Here is an 18,743-nt window from a genome sequence, read left to right on the forward strand (position 1 = left end):
GTTCAGATTAAATTCAGTGAAGAGAGGGACTGAGATAAAGGTTAAAAAAAATGCAAGTGGAAAGCTAGTGTCCACCCTTATCTTTGGAGAGCAGCTTGCCTTGACTGATAAAATGGTTTCCAACTCAATAATGTTGTAAACTTTCATAGAGTGCAAAGAGTAGATTTAGAATCTTGTGGAAGCTTTCTAAAATAACAATGCACTGTTCATCTTGTTAGAATTGTTTTAGTATTATTTTGTCATCAAAAAGAGGGTTATGATGGTTAAAATCATTAGTAGATATATGGAAAAGAGTTTGGGAAAGGGTCCTTGAGTGCTCAAGTAGCATTAGGGAGGGAATTTCTAGCTATGAAACCTGAACCATTTAAAGATTTAATATGAACATTTCAATGTAATTTGAAGGTATTCTACATATTTTCTGCCCTCATGGTAACATGGTACTTAAATTACCTTTAAGGAATACATTGTTTCTTGAAATATTTTTGTAAGAATTAGTTCATTCCATCTTTAAATAAAAGAATTGGATAAGTTAGATTTAGAGAAGTACATTTCCCATAAGTCCATGCAAGAACTTCCACAATGTCAGATCCAATAAATACTTATTGAGTATTTCCTATGTGACAGACATAGTGTAAATAAACCATGAATATATAAAAAAGCTATAAGATAGTCCCTACCCTCAAGGAACTCACAATCTAGTGGGGAAAGACAACATAAATAGAGACAAAAATGTGGAAGAAGGAAAGGTACCCCATCAGGAAGCATTGTGAAGTTCTGCAGTCCATGAAGAAATGATCTGAAGGGGAATAAGTTATAAAGTTATTTACAGAATGATAAGTTTCTGGAGATAACAAAATTTAAGAGAGCAACTGGATGGAAAATAATGAGATGAATTCTCTTAGCACCTTCCCCCCCCCCCAATTAATGGTATTTTTTTTGTAATTACATGTAATGATAGTTTTCAATATTATAAGATATTGAGTTCCCAGTTTTTCTCTCTTTCTCCTTCCCTCTTTCCTCCCAAGACAGCAAGCAATCTGATATGAGAGATATATTATCATGTTTATCATATTTCCACATTAGTCATGTTGTAAAAGAAAAAGCCATAAGAAAGAAAAAATAGCAAAAATAGTATGTTTTGATCTGCCTTCAGATCCCATAGTTATTTTTCTGAAATGGATAGCATTTTCTATCATGAGTCTTTTGGAATTGTTTTTGATCAATGTATTACTGAGAAGAACTAAATCAGTCATAGTTGATCATTAAACAATATTGCTGTTACTGAATACAATGTTTTCCTGGTTCTACTCACTTCATTCAATATCAATTCATATAAGTCTTTCCAGGTTTTTCTGAAATCAGCTACTTCATCATTTCTTATAACATAATAGTATTCCATTACATTCATATGCAACAATTTGTTTATCCACTTTCCAAATGATGTGCATCTCCTCAGTTTCCAATTCTTTTCCCTCCTCAAAAGAACAGCTATGAATATTCTGAATATGTGTGTCCTTTTCCCTTTTTTATGATCTCGAGATACAGACCTAATAATAATATTGCTAGATCAAAAGATATGGACAATTTTATAGTTCTTTGGGCATAGTTCCAAATTGCTCTCCAGAATGGTTGAGTTTCAGAATTTGGTGTAATGTTCTGTAATTTTTTTTCTAGATCCCTTTCAAATGGCAATTTTTTAAAATTTCTACTTTTCCCCTCTTGTTTTAACACTTCAGGACAATTTTCTTTAATTATTTCTTGTATTATTTTTTGATTAATGCTTTCAAATATTCTATTCTTATGATTTTTTCTTCATGATCTTGTAATGTCAGAGAAACTGAGGCAAGACAGAGATTGGATTTTTAATATTTTAATAGTGGAGAATTTGGACTAGCTAAAGCCAGCCAGATGAATGGGACTCTTGTCTCAAAGCATCCAACAAGTGGGCAATTAATTCCAGAGACTTTTATAGGGCTCTAGCTATCAGGAAAATAAAGGCAGGGGGAGGGGACAGAACACTGGGTGAGTGGAAATTCCAGGAAAGAATCTTAACTTTAGTTCTGACTGCATGGGGGTCAGGAGACAATGAATCTAGGGCAAGAGATAGTGAATGATACCCAGGCATTTGAAATAAACAATCTGGAGTTTTATTACTCACTGGAATGTGAGAGTGACCAAAGCTTAATGAAGTAAGGAAAGAGAGGGGTGGTCATAATAATTTTATACAGGGTGTAGCATAATAATTCAGGGAAACTGAGGTATTATAATCTGTTTTCCAGATCAGTTGTTTTTTTTTTTCTTGTTTTTTATGAGAGGTCTTACATTTTCTTTTATTTTTCATTATATATGCATATATATATAATTATTTCTTGTTTCTTATAACTTTACTGACTTCCTCTTGTATGTATATAATTTCCAATTGGTTAACTTTCTTTTTATAATCTTCTTGTGTTTTTCTTGAACTGTTCTTTATTTTTTCTAACTTTTCTTCAATCACTCTTATTTGATTTTTAAAGTATTTTTAAAGTTATTCTACAAATTCTTTTAAAGCTCTTCTGGGATCAATATCAATCAAGGCACAAAACTTGCATACCTGTTCACTAAAGATTTTTCAGTCATGAAAAATGCCCCATGCATCTAAACATGGTAGAACATGCATATAATCCCTACTAATAGCTGAGGTTAGTGGACCACTTGAGTAAGGTTCCAAATGGTGAGGTTCCAGAAAGGGCTTTTGCACTCCCAGTGCCTGGAATAGTGACACTGACATTAAGAAAGTACTTAACAGTGGTCTCTTGAATTGAATAAAAATAAATCTTTCAGTTTTATCTGATACTGCCTGACTATATGGAAATATTCTTCATGACTGAATAGGGTGCTTATTACCATAAAGTTATAAATTTGTTTCAACACAGAGCAAGTGATTCAGATAAAAGTTTTTTTCTAGATATTCCTAAAAAAATTCCACTAAAAAAACATTTTCAAGGACAAAAGAAGTATTGTGATATTTTGCTTTTTAAATCATCACACCCTTATTGTGTAGGGTGGTTTTTTCCCCCTGTTTTGGGTTTATGGTCTTGTTTTTTTTGGCTCACTTTACCAAGAAGGATGTGTCAATGACAAGAAATCTGACCTTGATAAAAAAAAGGAAAGGGGGAGTATTTGATTTTTTTTATTTGAAAGTATTGAAATAAGAATAAAGCATTGCAAGATTCTAATGTTAAAAAATCCAAATAATAGTGATGAATGAAAAGTAAAGCATATTGAAAATTTATTTATGATTATTCATATTATATATAAGATATAATATATCATGTATATATAGAGAGATATTTATATGTAGATATCTATATAGAAATATTTATGTGAATACTCCTCTTTAGTTCAGATGTCTCCATTTGGAATTTTAGTGAGAAAATGATCTGGTACAATTATCAAATCTGAATGTCTATTCAACATCCATTCCACAAATATTTTCTACTGTATTTTTGGACTATAGTTATGATGAATGGTCCCTCATTTCCATTGTCAATAGGATCCTTAGAAAATAGTGTTATCTTTTCAGAAGGATTGCTTCATGCCAGAACTTGTTTTGATTTGCCAGTGTTGACTTTCTCACAAAACTCTAGCCTCCTCCACACCAAAAGAACAATTCCAGGATAGATCCAAGAATTGTAATGGTGATGTTGAATGGTTTGGCACTTTGTCCCACTTTCTGTATACTGCCCATTTGTCTAGACACTACTTAGCTCAACAACTCCCCCTCTAAGATGATGCTATCATTTTCAAAACATGAGTAATGGCTGTGAAATCAAGGTCATTTTCTTCTCTATAAATCACAAAATAATTAGGAAAAATCATTAGCATTTTATTTACAAATAAAATTAGTGTATTGCATGATAGAGCAGTTTTTCCCCTTATAATAGTCTGTGAACATTGGCTCTCATCTTGCATACACCTGAGAAAAAGAATATTTTTATTTTCTTTTTATTACCATGTGTCTTCTTTCAGTGAATATTGCATACACTGAGCATCACTGTTTGGAACAAGAGTCAGATTAAAGAAATGTGCTCCTCCCTAGTGGGTGGGATACTTAAACTGGTCTTACTTATTCTGGTTCCTTTTCTTGCCAAGTCATTGGGATGTTCTGAACATGCAGGCTAGTTCAACCCAAAGTTCAACCCTCTTTTTCTTTATCAAACTCCTGCAGTCCTTGAGACTCTTAGTATGCCATTGCTCTTTGATACCAACATGAGGTTCAAATTCCCACTTGTGGCTATAGGCTTGCAGATTTCCATGATCATTTTATTTGGATTTTTTGTTGGCTATGAAAATAATTGGAAAAATGTCCAGCAGAATCACAACTCCACTCATCCTGACAGATTCCTTGAGCTATACCCTTGTAAGTATGCCATCCCCTATGAGTCATTCTTCATTTCTTTCTTGTGGGACATTGGTGTGTTTCAGTTCTCTTATTTGGTTGCTTCAAACTCTTAAAATTCTCTTCTGGACTTTTTGCACATTTTCATTTGTTTTTGCTGTTCCATACAATTTCATCAATATGAGCATAACATAGATAGAAGCTGCCTAATAGCAGAGGACATAATTTCAAATCCCACTTTTGTTATTTTTTACCTATGTGACCTTGACTTCATGCATATGATAAGGAGATTGGGCTAGATTAAAGCTTCTTAAATTGTGGATCATAATCCATAACTGAATATAAGGTTGTGAAATTATGATTTATTATCAGCAAATATTTGATTTGTATACCTATAAAACTTTCTTGGGTGAAAAGGAATCATGAATGGAAAAAGTTTAAAAAACTCTAAACTAGATTAACTCTAAGGTCTCTCCCAGTCTATGATACTATGTTTATGATACTATGAGCATCACTACAACATACTATGGGAATCATCAGAGGATCGTAGATTTTACAAAAGAAGGCATTCAAGAGGCTGTCAATTACTATTTCTCCATTTTGCAGATGAGAAAACTCAAGGCTAGAGAGATCAAACAACTTGCCCCAAAGTCCTACAAGTTGAAAGTGGCAATAATGGTATTCAAAAGCAAGTCCTATGATTTCAGAGTAGGTACTCTTTCCAATGTATTATGTCTACTTAATAATGCAAAATAACCATTATGATTGCTTGGCTTGGTTATAATGAATTAGATGTATGGACTAGAGAGTTCAGACTTGTATAATAGGTACAAAAAACTTGGAGCCTGTCAGTCACTAAGCCTTTCTTAAATACTTACTATGTCTCAGGCACTATAGAAAATGCTAAATTACTAAAAAAAAAAAAAAAAAAAAAAAGTCAGAAGACAAGCTCTACCCTTAAAAAGCTCACAATCTGGTAAGGGTGGTGGGAAGAAGAGACAACAAGCAAATAAATACACAAATATGTTTTTTAAAAATTAGCAAAGGAATACTATGATCCATGATCTTAAAGACCAGGAAGTTAAGATTACTATGGAATTGATGGGCAATCAGAAATAAGAACTATAAAAATGTTATATTGCCTTAATTAGGAAACAATGCTCACTTTCTTATCATTGTCTATGGTTCACTTACAAAATGAGTGAGGGAAAATTTACTATGTATTAGAGAAAATGGCTTATAAGGATATTTTCTTGCACAACTTTGCATCCTCCACATAATCTAACATAATACTTTCAGCAAAATAGTTACTCAATAAGTATGAGGTGAATGAATGTAAGTAATGTTAAGCCTAGAATTCAAGGTTAGATCTGAATAAAACCACATGAAATTTAAAATATAGCAAAAATGAAGAGGTATTACAAAAGCAAACTTACAATTCATAATTGAATTTTTAATATATTTAAAACAGGTCAGTGGGGTAAAAGTATACTGCACTGCTCTGTTATAACTAAAATTCTTGAATATTAGTTAATTAGATTTTTATTTCTCTGACTAGAAGCATCAAAAAATATTTTAGAGAAAATCTTGCATTACTCAATAGTAAGCCAAAATGTTGTTTAAAGAATCATGTCAATAGGATTAAAAAGAAGACTTAGATACTCAAGTAGTTGAGCCACTGCAATTCTGGAAATGTGGGTAAAGGCTAGACCTCTCATGAATACACAAGGAGCTTTAGTTTCAAATTTGACTTCACTCTATAAAATTAATGTGATTGCCCTATGCTTCCTTAGTATTGACCCTTAACTTTCATCAAAATACTTTCACATGTGTTACCTCATTTTTCACAACAATTCCATGAAGTAGGAAGGACAGGTGTAATTACAGTTAAGAAAACTGACCCAATAAAGTGAATTGACTTGCCGAAAGTCACTTATGTCAAGGAAATAGTAGATCCAGGACTAGAGCCTGTTCTCCTGATTTCTTCCTAGTGCAAGCTCTTTCCATTATATAATGCCAAAAATCAAACAAGATTAAGAAGCACCTAGCCAGAGAGATCATTGTGCTATAACACAGCTTATGGCCCATCTATCATCTAATCTATTGTTCATCTGCTTAGATGAGGAAAGGAAATGATCTGTCGGGAATCCAAAGCTTATCTGTGTTGTCAGTGTGGTAGAGCTGAGTGTATTTTATGTCCAGAAAATAATACAAAAACAGAAGGGTAATAGAGAGGAGGAATGCTGAATGTGAATATTTATTTAAAAGCATAATTACATCATTTCCAGATTCAATTCCAAGAGAGTCAAATCATGGCATTTTTCAATGCTTTTTTAAGGGGATCTCATGACAGCTACTGAGGGCAGCTAGGTGGTGCAGTGGAGAGTTCCAGATTTGGAGTAAAGAAGATCTGAGTTCAAATTTGAATTCAGCCGCTAACTGGGTGAGCCTGGATTGTATGACCCTGGACAAGACATGTAACTCTGCTTCACTGGAGAAGGAAATGGCAAACCACACTAGTATTTTTGCCAAGAGAATACCCCTCATGGTTAAAAAAAAAAAGGCAGATATAGCTAAAACAACTGAACAACAATATGACAGTTACTAAGTATAGCTAAGCAAATTAATGGTGAAGTTAGTATTAAATATGAATCAAGATGGCACTAAAGGTAAAGCCCATTTTATTCTCAATTCCTATAGATAAGCAGCTGCCACTACCACTGTTTCCAACAAAGGCAGTGCAGAATTAAGTGGCATATCACAGTGACTAAGGATTGGAGGAAAATGAGAGAGGAGGAAGAAAGACCAGGTAGCCATAAAAACAGGAAGAGATGGATATATTCCTCCAATGAAATTCTATTTTTTTTTCAGACTTTTTCTTTGTTGTCCTTAGGTTCAGTGGCAAGAAAAAGGAAAGTAAACTCTTTTTCTCCTGCTACTACTCCATCCTTTGTATGATTCTTAAAACTCAGACTAATAAAATTAGTTGTTATTTTAAACCTTCATGTAAACCTTCATGGTTTAGTCTAGGAACCTAAACACCATTTGTCACATTTTTCCTATCAAAAAATTCCAAAGTCTAAATGTCTGATTTACAAATGTGTTTTTGGAATATATCACATAATGAATGAATGGGTGGATGAATGAGAAAATGAGTGAAATGAATGAATAAATTGATGCATGAAGTATTTATTAAAAGTTTACTGTGTGTGAAACACAGTGATAAATTCTAGGGATATGCACAGAAAAGCAAGGCAATTCCTGCTTTCAAAAAAGTCCCAATTTAAGAAGGAAATAACATATATGAATGATTTCTACTACATGCTACATGAAAAAGTCCCATGGTCCTTAAGGAATAGAGGCAAAGGAGATGCTACTGTATCTTTTTTAATGTCATTTCCTCTGATATCATTCTCTGATACTGAACTATTTAACAAACAGTCCAAGGAGTTTTGGAGGCAAGAACTTCCCTTTCTGGATCTTTAGCAGCACCTACAAGGAGTAATTGCCAAGTTGAATCTGCAGAGGGGTTATTCACAGGATGGTAGCTGAGGGCACTGGAATGGATGAAATGCTATTTCCAAGGCTCTTAGATTCCAGGTCCTGGACTGTCTCCCCTAGGGCCTAAGAAGAAATAGTGGTCAAAGTGTTGGTAATGATGTGACTTTCCTGGTATATGCTGCCTCTTGCCTCTCCCTCAGTATGCTCTGTTGCTTCACCTTGTCTGGCTTGCCTCCCTATATGTGGCAATTGGTTGATAGTTGGTATGAATAGCTGGTCCCTTCTCCACACAAAGTGCCTACCCTTGACCATGACTATGAGGGTTGAGAGAGAAACAGGGTCAGTAATCCTGGGGTTCTTATGCCATTCTGCTTGCTTGTGATAATGAGGTAAATGGGTCCATTTCCCATAATAATTTCTTCCCTCATTAATAGCATTGGGGACAATGAAGGAAGTAGTTTTGATGATTTGGAGCCTACCAAAATTCACTTTACAAAGATAATATTTTTATATATTTCCCATAGCACAGTTTTAAACAAAAATCAAGTGATTTATAAACATTTGATAAATAATTGTTCAGTTATAGATAGAGATTGATAAGCCTAGGTTCTGGTAATTCATTGAAATTCAGTTTCCTCATTTTAATGTCAATATTTTTGCAGTATTAATATATATGTATATGTATACATACACATTAATATTATATAGACATACAAAAATGTGTGTGTGCTAAAATTTCAGGCATGGAGGTGCACTGATATTCTCAAAAGCTGGGATACTTGTGTACTTAGATAGGTCCTATCAAGCCCAAAAGCTTTTAAGTATAGGTCAAATAACACAGTATATTACAGTTTAAGGGCCAACAAACCAGGTTAAGGAAGGCTTAAGACCAGAAGATAGAACAAAATTGATGATTATTTTCAGTCAAAGCAGTTCACACAAAAAAAAATCTATTAAGGTATTAGAGGTATTATGATCTATTTCATAAAATGATACAGAAAAAGGGATGTTGGGGAGACAGTTACAAAATCAGGAATCTTTGGGTATAAAATTAAGAGATAAATATATATACATATATATCTACCTATGTAAAAAAATTATCTCTTTGAAAAAAGTTCATGAAATACACATAGAGAATGTGGAAGAGAAAATGTATATATTTAACATCTGCTATGTGTCAGGGACTGTATTCATTTATTTTTACAAATATTATCTCATTTTGGTTATCAGACCTGGAATCAGAAAGACCTGAATTCAAATTCAGTTTCAGATACTTACCAGTTATATGACCTGAATAAGTAACTTTTCCTCAGCTTACTGATCTGAAAAATCTACCTCCTATGTTATTGTGAAGATCAAATGAGATAATATTTGTATCTTGGACATAGTAAGAGCTATAGATGAGATCACTATTATTTATTCCTTAATAGAAAATAAGATTCAAACAGGATCACTGCAACATAAATTAAGACCTGGAAGTAATATTAAAGGGAATCTGGTCCACAGCTGTCAAATACAAAGCCCACAGTATTCGTGAGTGTGACCCCATGGTTATTCATTTGTTAAAACTGTATCTAATTCTTCATGACTCCATTTGAGGTTTTCTTAGCAGAGATATGGTAGTAGTTTGCCATTTCCTTCTCCACCTCATTTTACAGATGAGAAAACTGGGGCAAACAATTGAATGTCTTCTCACTGGTGACCCCAATTAAATAAAATGAAATTTGAGGAACATTTAACAAAATAAATAAAAATAAAATAAAAGAGATAATATTAACATATAGTTTTCTAAGTCAATATAAAACCCACAGGTTTTTATGTTTATCTTACTAGTCCCCATTGAGTTTGACACCACTGACCTAGAGTCCAACTCCCTAAATTTGCAAATGAGGAAACTAAGGGTCAACGGGCTATGACAGTTATGTGTCATATACTGTCAAGTTTCAGGCATGAACCAGTCCTAAAAAGAACAAGATGAAAATATAGGTTTTGAGAATAAGGGAAAGTAACTCAGAATGTTAAACTTGGAAATGAATTGCATTTTATGTTAGGAAATTGAAACTGAGAGAGGAAAATTGACTTGCTCCAAGATCATATAGCTAAAATAAGATGGATATGGAATTTGAACCAAAGTGCCATGACTTCAAGTCCATTGCTCTTTTCCTACCATCCCTCAATTCACAGTCCCATTACTGCTTAAGAAGGATGTAAAAAAAGAAATTGGACAATGAATGAGACAATAGAGCAATTAATGAATTGTCTGGCAGCTATATAGTCCAGGGAAAAAAGAACCATAATAAAATGTAGTAGATATAACTCTTCTTTCCCATCCACTAGTAACTAACTCTATGTACTCAAAAAGGTCATTTAAGCACTCTTTGTCTCAGATAGCACATTGGAAAAGCTGATATAATCATGACAATACTGTATGTGCTCCAGGGGACTGGACTGCATGATCTCTTGCATGCCTTTCCAGTTCTAAGATCTATTATCCATTAGAGTGGATTTATGTTGCCATTTGCCTATGAGTTGTATACGTAAAATAATTAAAATGAGGCCACTCATGATCATTCCTTCCCAGTGCCTGGGAGGGGCCATCAGGGATGCAGAGATAAAGGAGAGGAACATTTGGCAAATGAAAGAGACAGACAAAGAGAATATTAAGTTACTATAGTCTTACTGCATCTGTCTCAAAGGATTAGCCTAGTCAAATCAAATAATAACTATAGTTCACATTGGTTCAAAATTGTAGACTTTACAATGGACTTTTCCAGAAGTACCAAGGGAGATAGAGAGTTTGTGCTCATCTCCATTTTTCAGATGAGGATGCCAAGACAAAATAATAATAATAATAATAATAATAATAATAATAATAATAATAATAATAATAATAATAATAATAAAGTGACTCTCTTAAGAACAGATCCCAATATAGCTATGGCTTCTTATTCTATATGATATTTTTGTCCATGTTATTCTACTGTTATTCTATAGAGGATTAACCAAACGTTTCTGAAGGCCTACCTGTAAGATAAAGATTCAACTACATGGCAAAATGGCTAGAAGATAATACCTGGAATCATGGAGATCTGAATTCAGTATCAGATAGTTACTAGTTATGTCACCCTGTTAACTTCTACCTACTTCAGTTTCTATATCTGCAAAATGGGGATAATAATAGCAACTGCCTTCCAGATTGCTATTTCAAATAAAATGATATTTGTAAAGCACTTGCAAATCTTAAAGCACTATACAAATAATGTTTTATTATGAGATCTATGAACTTTTGAAATATTCTTTAAAGTATTTCAATTTAATCAATGTGCTTTGCAATTCTGTTTTATCTTAAAAAAGCATTATTCTGAAGAGTTCATAGGCTTCACCATTCCAAAAATGTCCATGATACAAAACCAGTTAAATATCCCCCTCTTTACAATCTTTATATATTTCTAAAATCCCAATGAGTTAATCCTATTGTCCATCTCTGAATACTCATATCATATGATTTGTTTATTTCCTTTTCTGACCAGACATTTCCTCAAAGATATACTTTAGTTTTTAAGTGAAGGCTACCATCAGAAATATGCTGCAGCTTACTTCAAAATGTCTATCTCTACTGCCTTTTGGATCAACTCTAACTTGAACTCATCAGAGATAGTTATATTTCATATTCATAATCTTTAGTTTCACTGCAAGAATACTTACATTGAAAAAATGTATCTTTTCACTTAAGAGTACATTAAGAGAATTTAAAACACTGTAAAATTTCACATGATATCTACACCCTTTTCCCTTTTCTCCTATTAATTTAGCCCCAATTTATTGCCTCTCTGAAATGTTTATCCAAATCTATATATTAATTGTATTAACTTAACATACTGCAAATTTAACTACCTGTCATAGTTCTAACAATAAGCATTTTTATATGTTTTGTTTAATTTTTCCTATAAATAAAACTGATCTCTTTTGCATAACCAAAGCTCTAATTGAGGAGGTTTTATAATGTTCTGGTATTTGATGTAAGCAATGTAGTATCATGCTCAAATAGAAACATCTGGAGGATGTCACTATCTAGAGGGGATCATTTTTCTATTTGGACCTTATGGAAGATATCCTCTTGTGACAAAGATATTGGTGAGCATATGTCTCTTTGTTTTATAACTCATATGAGAATAATAATCAGGGCATCATTGGTGGAATTACAAAGTTCATAAAGTCAGAACCAGGGTTCAAACTTAGGTTTTCCAATTGAATGTATGTCAGATTGTCATATTGGAAGATGGTCAGCAGTGAAATGGCTCATGGGTTTATTCTGTGCTCTGTAACTTTTTGTTTTAATCAATGACCCAGTGAAGTCCTGAATGGCATGCTTATTCAATCTCATTTAATAGACATTTATTAAATACCTAGAGTATGCAATAAACTAAACTAGACACTAGAAATGAAAATTTTTTAAATGTTAGTCATTGTCCTCAAAGAACTCATATTTTGCTGGTGAGGGAGATGAAATTGCACACAAAGATATGCATACAAGATAATTTCACTATAGAGAAATCATTAACTATTGGAAACAATCAGGGAAACCTTAAGAGATGGTAGTTCAGCTAAATCCGTAAAGAAGATAAGGGATTATGAGGTCAAAATGAAGAAAGAATATATTCTAAGAATGAGGAACAATCTAAACAAGAGTACTGAGATGGGAAATAGAATGTCAATTTGGATAAACAGCTTATAATTCAGTTAGACTAAAATGTAGATAAAGCAAAGGGAGATAATATCTGATTAGACTGCCAAGGTAAATTGAATCCATATTGTTGAAATCATTACACACCAAGTTGAAGGGTTTTCTTTTTATCTTAGAGTTGGCAGGGAGTCAGTTGGAAGGGATTTGTGAACAGAGAAATATGATCAAACTTTTGCCTTAAGAAAATTATTTTGGCAACTGTGTAGAGAACAAACTGGAGAAGGGAGGGGAAGCAAGGAAACAATAAATCATTAATATGGTAGTGGGATCATAGGATTACAGTTATAAAGATGGAAGGGAATTTAACTTAAAGGTCATCTAGATCTATCTCTAAGGAAACTGAAAATGAGAGAGATTAAATCTCAAGGTCACATAGCAATAAGCAGTCATTTTAAGCACCAGTTGTGTGATTACAATTTAAACATCTTTTCTACTGCTCTATGCTATGGCAACAGTACAGGTAACAAATAATGAGGATCTAAAAAAGATAGTTCTATTGTGAATTTAAGATAGCTCCAGTATGATTAGAAAGAAGGATGGTTGCAAGAGATGTTGACAAGACTTGACAACTGAGTGGATACCAGGGTAAGGAGTATGACAGTTTTTGCCATAAAAATAGGTTAGCTTAGAGGAAGGGAAAAGATAGTGAGTTCTATTTGAGACGCTGATAGAAATTCCATATGAATTTAGGTTCAGGTTATAAAGATAGCTTCAGGAGAGACATTAGAGATAAATATACAAATTTTGGAGTCATCTACTTGAGATGAAAATTGACACCATGGTAGCAGATGAGAGCAATAAAAGAGAAAAAGTGGATTGAAGAGAAGAGGGACCAGGAGAAATCTTTGAGCAAATACAGTGAGTACTGGATGATAAACATTCAAAGAGGAGTAGTCATGTAGTTAAGAGGACCAAGAGACTAGTGAGTCAGAGAAGCAAAGCTGAAGGTACTATTCAGGAAAAAGGGTGATCAACAGTGTCAAATATCCAAGAGGATGAGGACTAAGAAAAGGCCAATGGATTTGACCATTAAAAGATCCTTTGGGGAGAAGAGTAGAGTAAGAAACTCAATTGGTAAGGATTAAGTTTTTGTTGTTTCCTCTTCATCTTTGAAGTGGATGAATGATATCAGGTGGTTATGTCAACTTGCAAATGAATTGAAGTGAGGCAGGGCAGTGCAGTCATTTTTCTTTGGGTTTTGTTGGATTTATTTTTTATTTTTTTATTTTTTTGAGGCAAGCAGGGTTAAGTGACTTGACCAGGGTCACACAGCTAGTAAGTCTCCATTGTCTGGTGCTAGATTTGAACTCAGATCCTCTTGACTCCAGGGTCAGTGTTCTATCCAAACAATCACCTAGCTGGACTCATTGGAGTCCAGTGAGAAGACATAGGATAAAACAACTGTGATGGATCCTAGGGATTAAGAGATAGTAAGAGGATAAAGAATAGAAGAAAGATTCAAGAAGACTCACCTTCCTGCATTAAATTCTGAATTCAGTTGCTCATTACCTATGTGACCCTGAGCAAGTCACTTAAATCAATTTGCCTCAGTTTCCCTACCTGTAAAATGAGCTAGAGAAGGGGGTGGCAAACCACTCTAGTACCTTTCCAAGAGATTGCCAAATGGGGTCATGAAGCATTAGACACAACTGAAATAAAAGAGAAAACAACAACAACAACAATAAAGAAGCATAAAGACTTGGTGTAAAAGAGATAAGAAATTAGGGTGTGGTCTGAGGATATGTCTGTCAAGTGAAAAGTTGATTTTGTTTGTTTTAAAAGGACAAAGTCACCCTGAATATGTTGGTATGTAGTAGAAAAGGATCCACTTGAAAAGGCAGAAATTAAAAATGATTAAAAGGAAAACAATAATTGCAGGATCAAGTTACAGAAAAGAACAGAATGTTTGGGACTAAGGGTATTAGTAGAGGCATTAGCCTTGACAAGAAGGATGAAGCCAAAGAAGACAGGATGGGATGGAAGATAAGGAACTCATAATAAATAACATTGATTTTCTTAGTAAAGTGGGAGATAAGGTCATCTGTTAAGAGACAGGGAGTGAAGAATTCATTGCAGGCTTGAATCTCTAGTAATCTTGAGGTAAAGGTTTTTAACACCTATTAATTGAAATGGAAAAAAAAATCATTCTAAGATGAATAAAACTTTGTCTTTGATTATTGAATGCATGAAGTTATCCAGCTTAGTATTCCAAACACTAAAAAGTTGGGGCTGGAAGTGGACAGAATGGATGGGCAAGCACCTGAGTAGGTAAATACCTGCTGAGCAGGTGCCCCAAGATAGGCTAAGCTGAAACTTAGCTCCATTTTGTGAATTTCATTCCAAGATGGCATGAATTGTCTGCATAGTAATGATGCCCAAATCAGTGGAAGTAGATTTAAAGCAAGGAATATAGCTAAGTAGGAGCAAAATAATAGGTTTGGGTCTTAGGATTAGTTTTATACTATGACTTTTTTCCTTTGCTGTTCCTGCATTGCTCCTAAGTGTTTGCAGTTTCTTCTGTATGTGTGGATTTGGGGCTTTTTCCATGTCAAAGGCAGTCAAGGAATCTTTTTCTCCTCTCCTATATAATCCTGTCAAGGTTTTACTCTTTCTTCCTATTTCTGGCTCTTTGTTTTGATCTATATCTTTACCTCTCTGTATGTATCTTTCTCTTTGTGTCTTGGCATTTCCAGTCTCCTGATCTATATCTGGCCAGTAGACCCAAATGGTTCTGGAGGGGAAAGTGAGGCAGGTGACCTTGCATAGCCCTCCCTCACTTTAATCCAATTCATTTGTGTTTCATGACATCAGTTCCCTGAGGTCATGGTCCTCTTTGAGAAGGAAGGACAGACAACCTCTTTGAGTAAAGCTGGCTGGAAAATTGAAATTGGTTAGTTGAAAGACTTTTCTTCCTCCCCCGTCTGTCTCTTCCCTCCCTCCTTCCTCTTCCTTCCTTCCTTCTTCTTCCTTCCTTCTTCTTTTTCTTCCTCCCTTCCTTGCTCCTTCCTTTTCTCCATCCCTTCCTCCCCCTTCTTTTTTTTTTCTTCCTTATCTCCATAATTTTTGGGGGTGAGATACTAGGTAAGAGAAGAAATTATTTACCTTAATTGGTACCTAGCCTTCATCCCTGAATAGGTACAGCCTCAGTCAAACTGAGACCTGTTGAAGATCTTAGATTAAAAAGGCCAAGGTCTCCCTTTTCATCTAGGACCATCTCTAGTCATCCTAATCTATATCTGGCCACTGGACTTCAGATGGCTCTGAGGGGAAAGTGAGGCAAGTGACTTTATCCAGCCCTCTCTCACTTATTTTAGGGAAATCATGGTCCTCTTCAAGAATGAACGACAAACAACAACCTTTGTGAATAAAGCTGGCTCAGATGGAAGACTCCCTTCCTTCCTCCTTCCTTCCTTCCTTCCTCACTTCCTTCCTTCCTTCCTTCCTTCCTTCCTTCCTTCCTTCCTTCCTTCCTTCCTTCCTTCCTTCCTTTCTCTGTCCCTTTCTCCATCCCTTCATCACTCCATTCTTTCTTCCTTCCTTCTCTATTTTTTGGGAGGAGAGACTAAGTGAGAGAGCAGATTCTTTGCCTCAATTGCTACCTAGCCTTCATTCCTGAATGGGTGCAGCCTCAATGAAACTGAGACCTGTTGAAGACCTTAGTTTAAAATGCTCAAGCTCTTCCATTGTATCTGAAACCAAATTCATTTGTCCTAATCATTTTCTTGCCACTGGACCCAGATGATTCGGGGGGGGGGGGGGGGAATGAGGCAGGTGACCTTGCACACAGTCTTTCTCACTCAAATCCAATTCATTTGCATGTCATGGCATCCCTTCTCTGATGTCATGATCCTCTATGAAAAGAAAAGACAAGCAATAAGCCTCTTTCTCTCTCTGATTCTTTCTGCATGTCTCTATTCTCTTTATTCTCTATGTTTCTCCTTTCCTCTATTCCTCCTTTTCTCCCTTTCCCTCCTGAAGAGTCTCCATATCTCTGAATGGTATCTTCATCTGGTATTAGCACCTAGGTATATAGATTATCCTTTAAAGACCATATAAATCTTCCAAGAATCTTTCAAAGTCTTCAAAAAGCCCCCATTCTCTCAGAGTTTTTGCTTCTATGCTTTGTCTTCTCGTAATATTTGTAGAAGAAACAAAGCTGGATGGTCTTAAGGATGCAAAAAGATCCTGAAAGTTTCTATTAGTAGAATGAGCCTAATGGTATTAAATGTAGCCAAGATATATATGTAATATTGCTATAAGACATAAATTAAATTCAAAAGTTTTTATTTGTGGTCTCTTTTAAGGAAATTTGTCCAGATAGCAGTATCTGAAGAAAGAAAAATGACCTAGGGCTTTGTAAACTCAATGAAGAAGACCAAAAACAAAAGCCAATGCAATCTTAGGGTTCATTAAGATACTCATAGGAGTAGAAAAGATGAGTATTCCTAACTCTAGGCCAACACTCTATCCATTCAATGTCCACCTAGCAATTAAAGCTGTTCAAAAATGGACTGGACTTCATGAGAAGTAATGGGTACCCTTACTACAATTCAACTCAATAAGCATTTATCAAAGCCTTGGTAAGTGACACAACAAAAGGTAATATAACAATGATAAAAATGCTAAAAGATTTGGGTTGCAATTCTGTCTCTGTCACATAATATGGGAAAGAGCATGGAATAATGGATTAGGCACTGACTCTTAAGTCAGAAAACCTGGGTTCAAATACCACTTCTACTTCTGTATGTGATCTCAGGCAAATAGCTTCTCCATTCTAGTTCTATTTCTCTGATCTTAAATCACCTCTGAGGTCTTTTCCAGATCTAAAGCTATAATACAATATAACTACTTTAATTGTGTGTGTGTGTGTGTGTGTGTGTGTGTGAGAGAGAGAGAGAGAGAGAGAGAGAGAGACAGAGACAGAGAGAGACAGAGACAGAGAGAGAAAGAGAGAGAGAGAAAAAGAGAGAGAGAGAGAGAGAGAGAGAGAGAGAGAGAGAGAGAGAGACAGAGACAGAGACAGAGACAGAGAGAGAGACAGAGACAGAGACAGACAGACAGACAGACAGGCAACAAAGAGAGAAAAACAGAGACACAGAGAGAGAGACAGAGACAGGCAGGTAGGGGAGGAAGAGAGGAAAAAAGAAGGAGACAGACAAACACACACAGAGGGAAGGAAGGAATGAGGGAGAGGGAGAAAGAGAAAGAAGGGAGACACACAAAAAGACAGATAGACAGAGACAGTGAGAGAGAAGAGAAACCGAGAGAGAGAGAAAAGGAGATACCCAGAGAGATGGTTGGAGAGAGGAAGAAGAAGAGAGACAGAGAGAAAAAGAAACAGAGACAGACAGACTCGGATTTAAATTTAAATCCAGCCGCAGAGACTTAGTAGTTGTATGATTCTGGGGAAGTCACTTCACTTCTGCTTGCCTCAGTTTCTTCACCTATAAAATGAGGAAATTACAACTTTCCCCATAGTGGTTTTAATATAGCACTGGATGGCATGAAAAATTAACTGGGATTTTGGGTGGATTTATGCCAAAGCCACAGACAATATATGAAGGCTAGAAGATGACACAGAAAAAGTTTAGAAACTCAGAAATAGATAAAATATTTGTATAGTGTCATATAAATTCAATGTGAATTCAAACTATTTTTTTTTCTTTTAATGCCATAATAATTCAAATTTCCTCTCTTGTGTGAAGCAAGGCCAAAAAAATTTATTCAGATTTTCCAGATCAGGAATACCTGGAGCCTAACCTCATAAATAACTAATAGCACCAGAATCTAAGGATAATCTTGATAGGAAAGCATGTGTAAACACTTTGAGAACCTTAAAATACTATGTAAATATGTTATCAATATGCTTATACAACTAATGATATTTACTGTTTATCAACCTGAGCAAAATTGCAAAATAGTTTATCTTTGACTTATCCTTCTGACTCCCCAAATAAGCTTATTTCCTCCTCTTCCCCTTCATTTTCTTTCTTCCCAAGCCAGTTGTATTCTTTGTTCCTTTCCAAAAGGTAATAATATCCACTGGTGCTCAACTATGATAATAAGAGATTTGACTGCATGACCTTCAAGATCTTTTCAAGCCCTTACACAACAAGT

The 18,743-nt window shown here is 34.8% G+C and overlaps 1 protein-coding gene across 1 annotated transcript in view; it reads left to right on the top strand.

The window, feature by feature from the left end:
- Window positions 1–4,139: 4,139 nt before the first annotated feature.
- Window positions 4,140–18,743, top strand: part of RHAG (Rh associated glycoprotein) — a 32,689-nt gene continuing 18,085 nt past the window's right edge. Inside the window, exon 1 of the mRNA XM_074310677.1 lies at window positions 4,140–4,402. Within this exon, the coding sequence (XP_074166778.1) occupies window positions 4,228–4,402 (175 nt within the window). The 5' untranslated portion in view covers window positions 4,140–4,227. The remainder of the gene's footprint in view (window positions 4,403–18,743) is intronic.

This window comes from Sminthopsis crassicaudata, chromosome 4 (assembly GCF_048593235.1).
Source record: "Sminthopsis crassicaudata isolate SCR6 chromosome 4, ASM4859323v1, whole genome shotgun sequence".
Taxonomy (NCBI): Eukaryota; Metazoa; Chordata; class Mammalia; order Dasyuromorphia; family Dasyuridae; genus Sminthopsis; species Sminthopsis crassicaudata.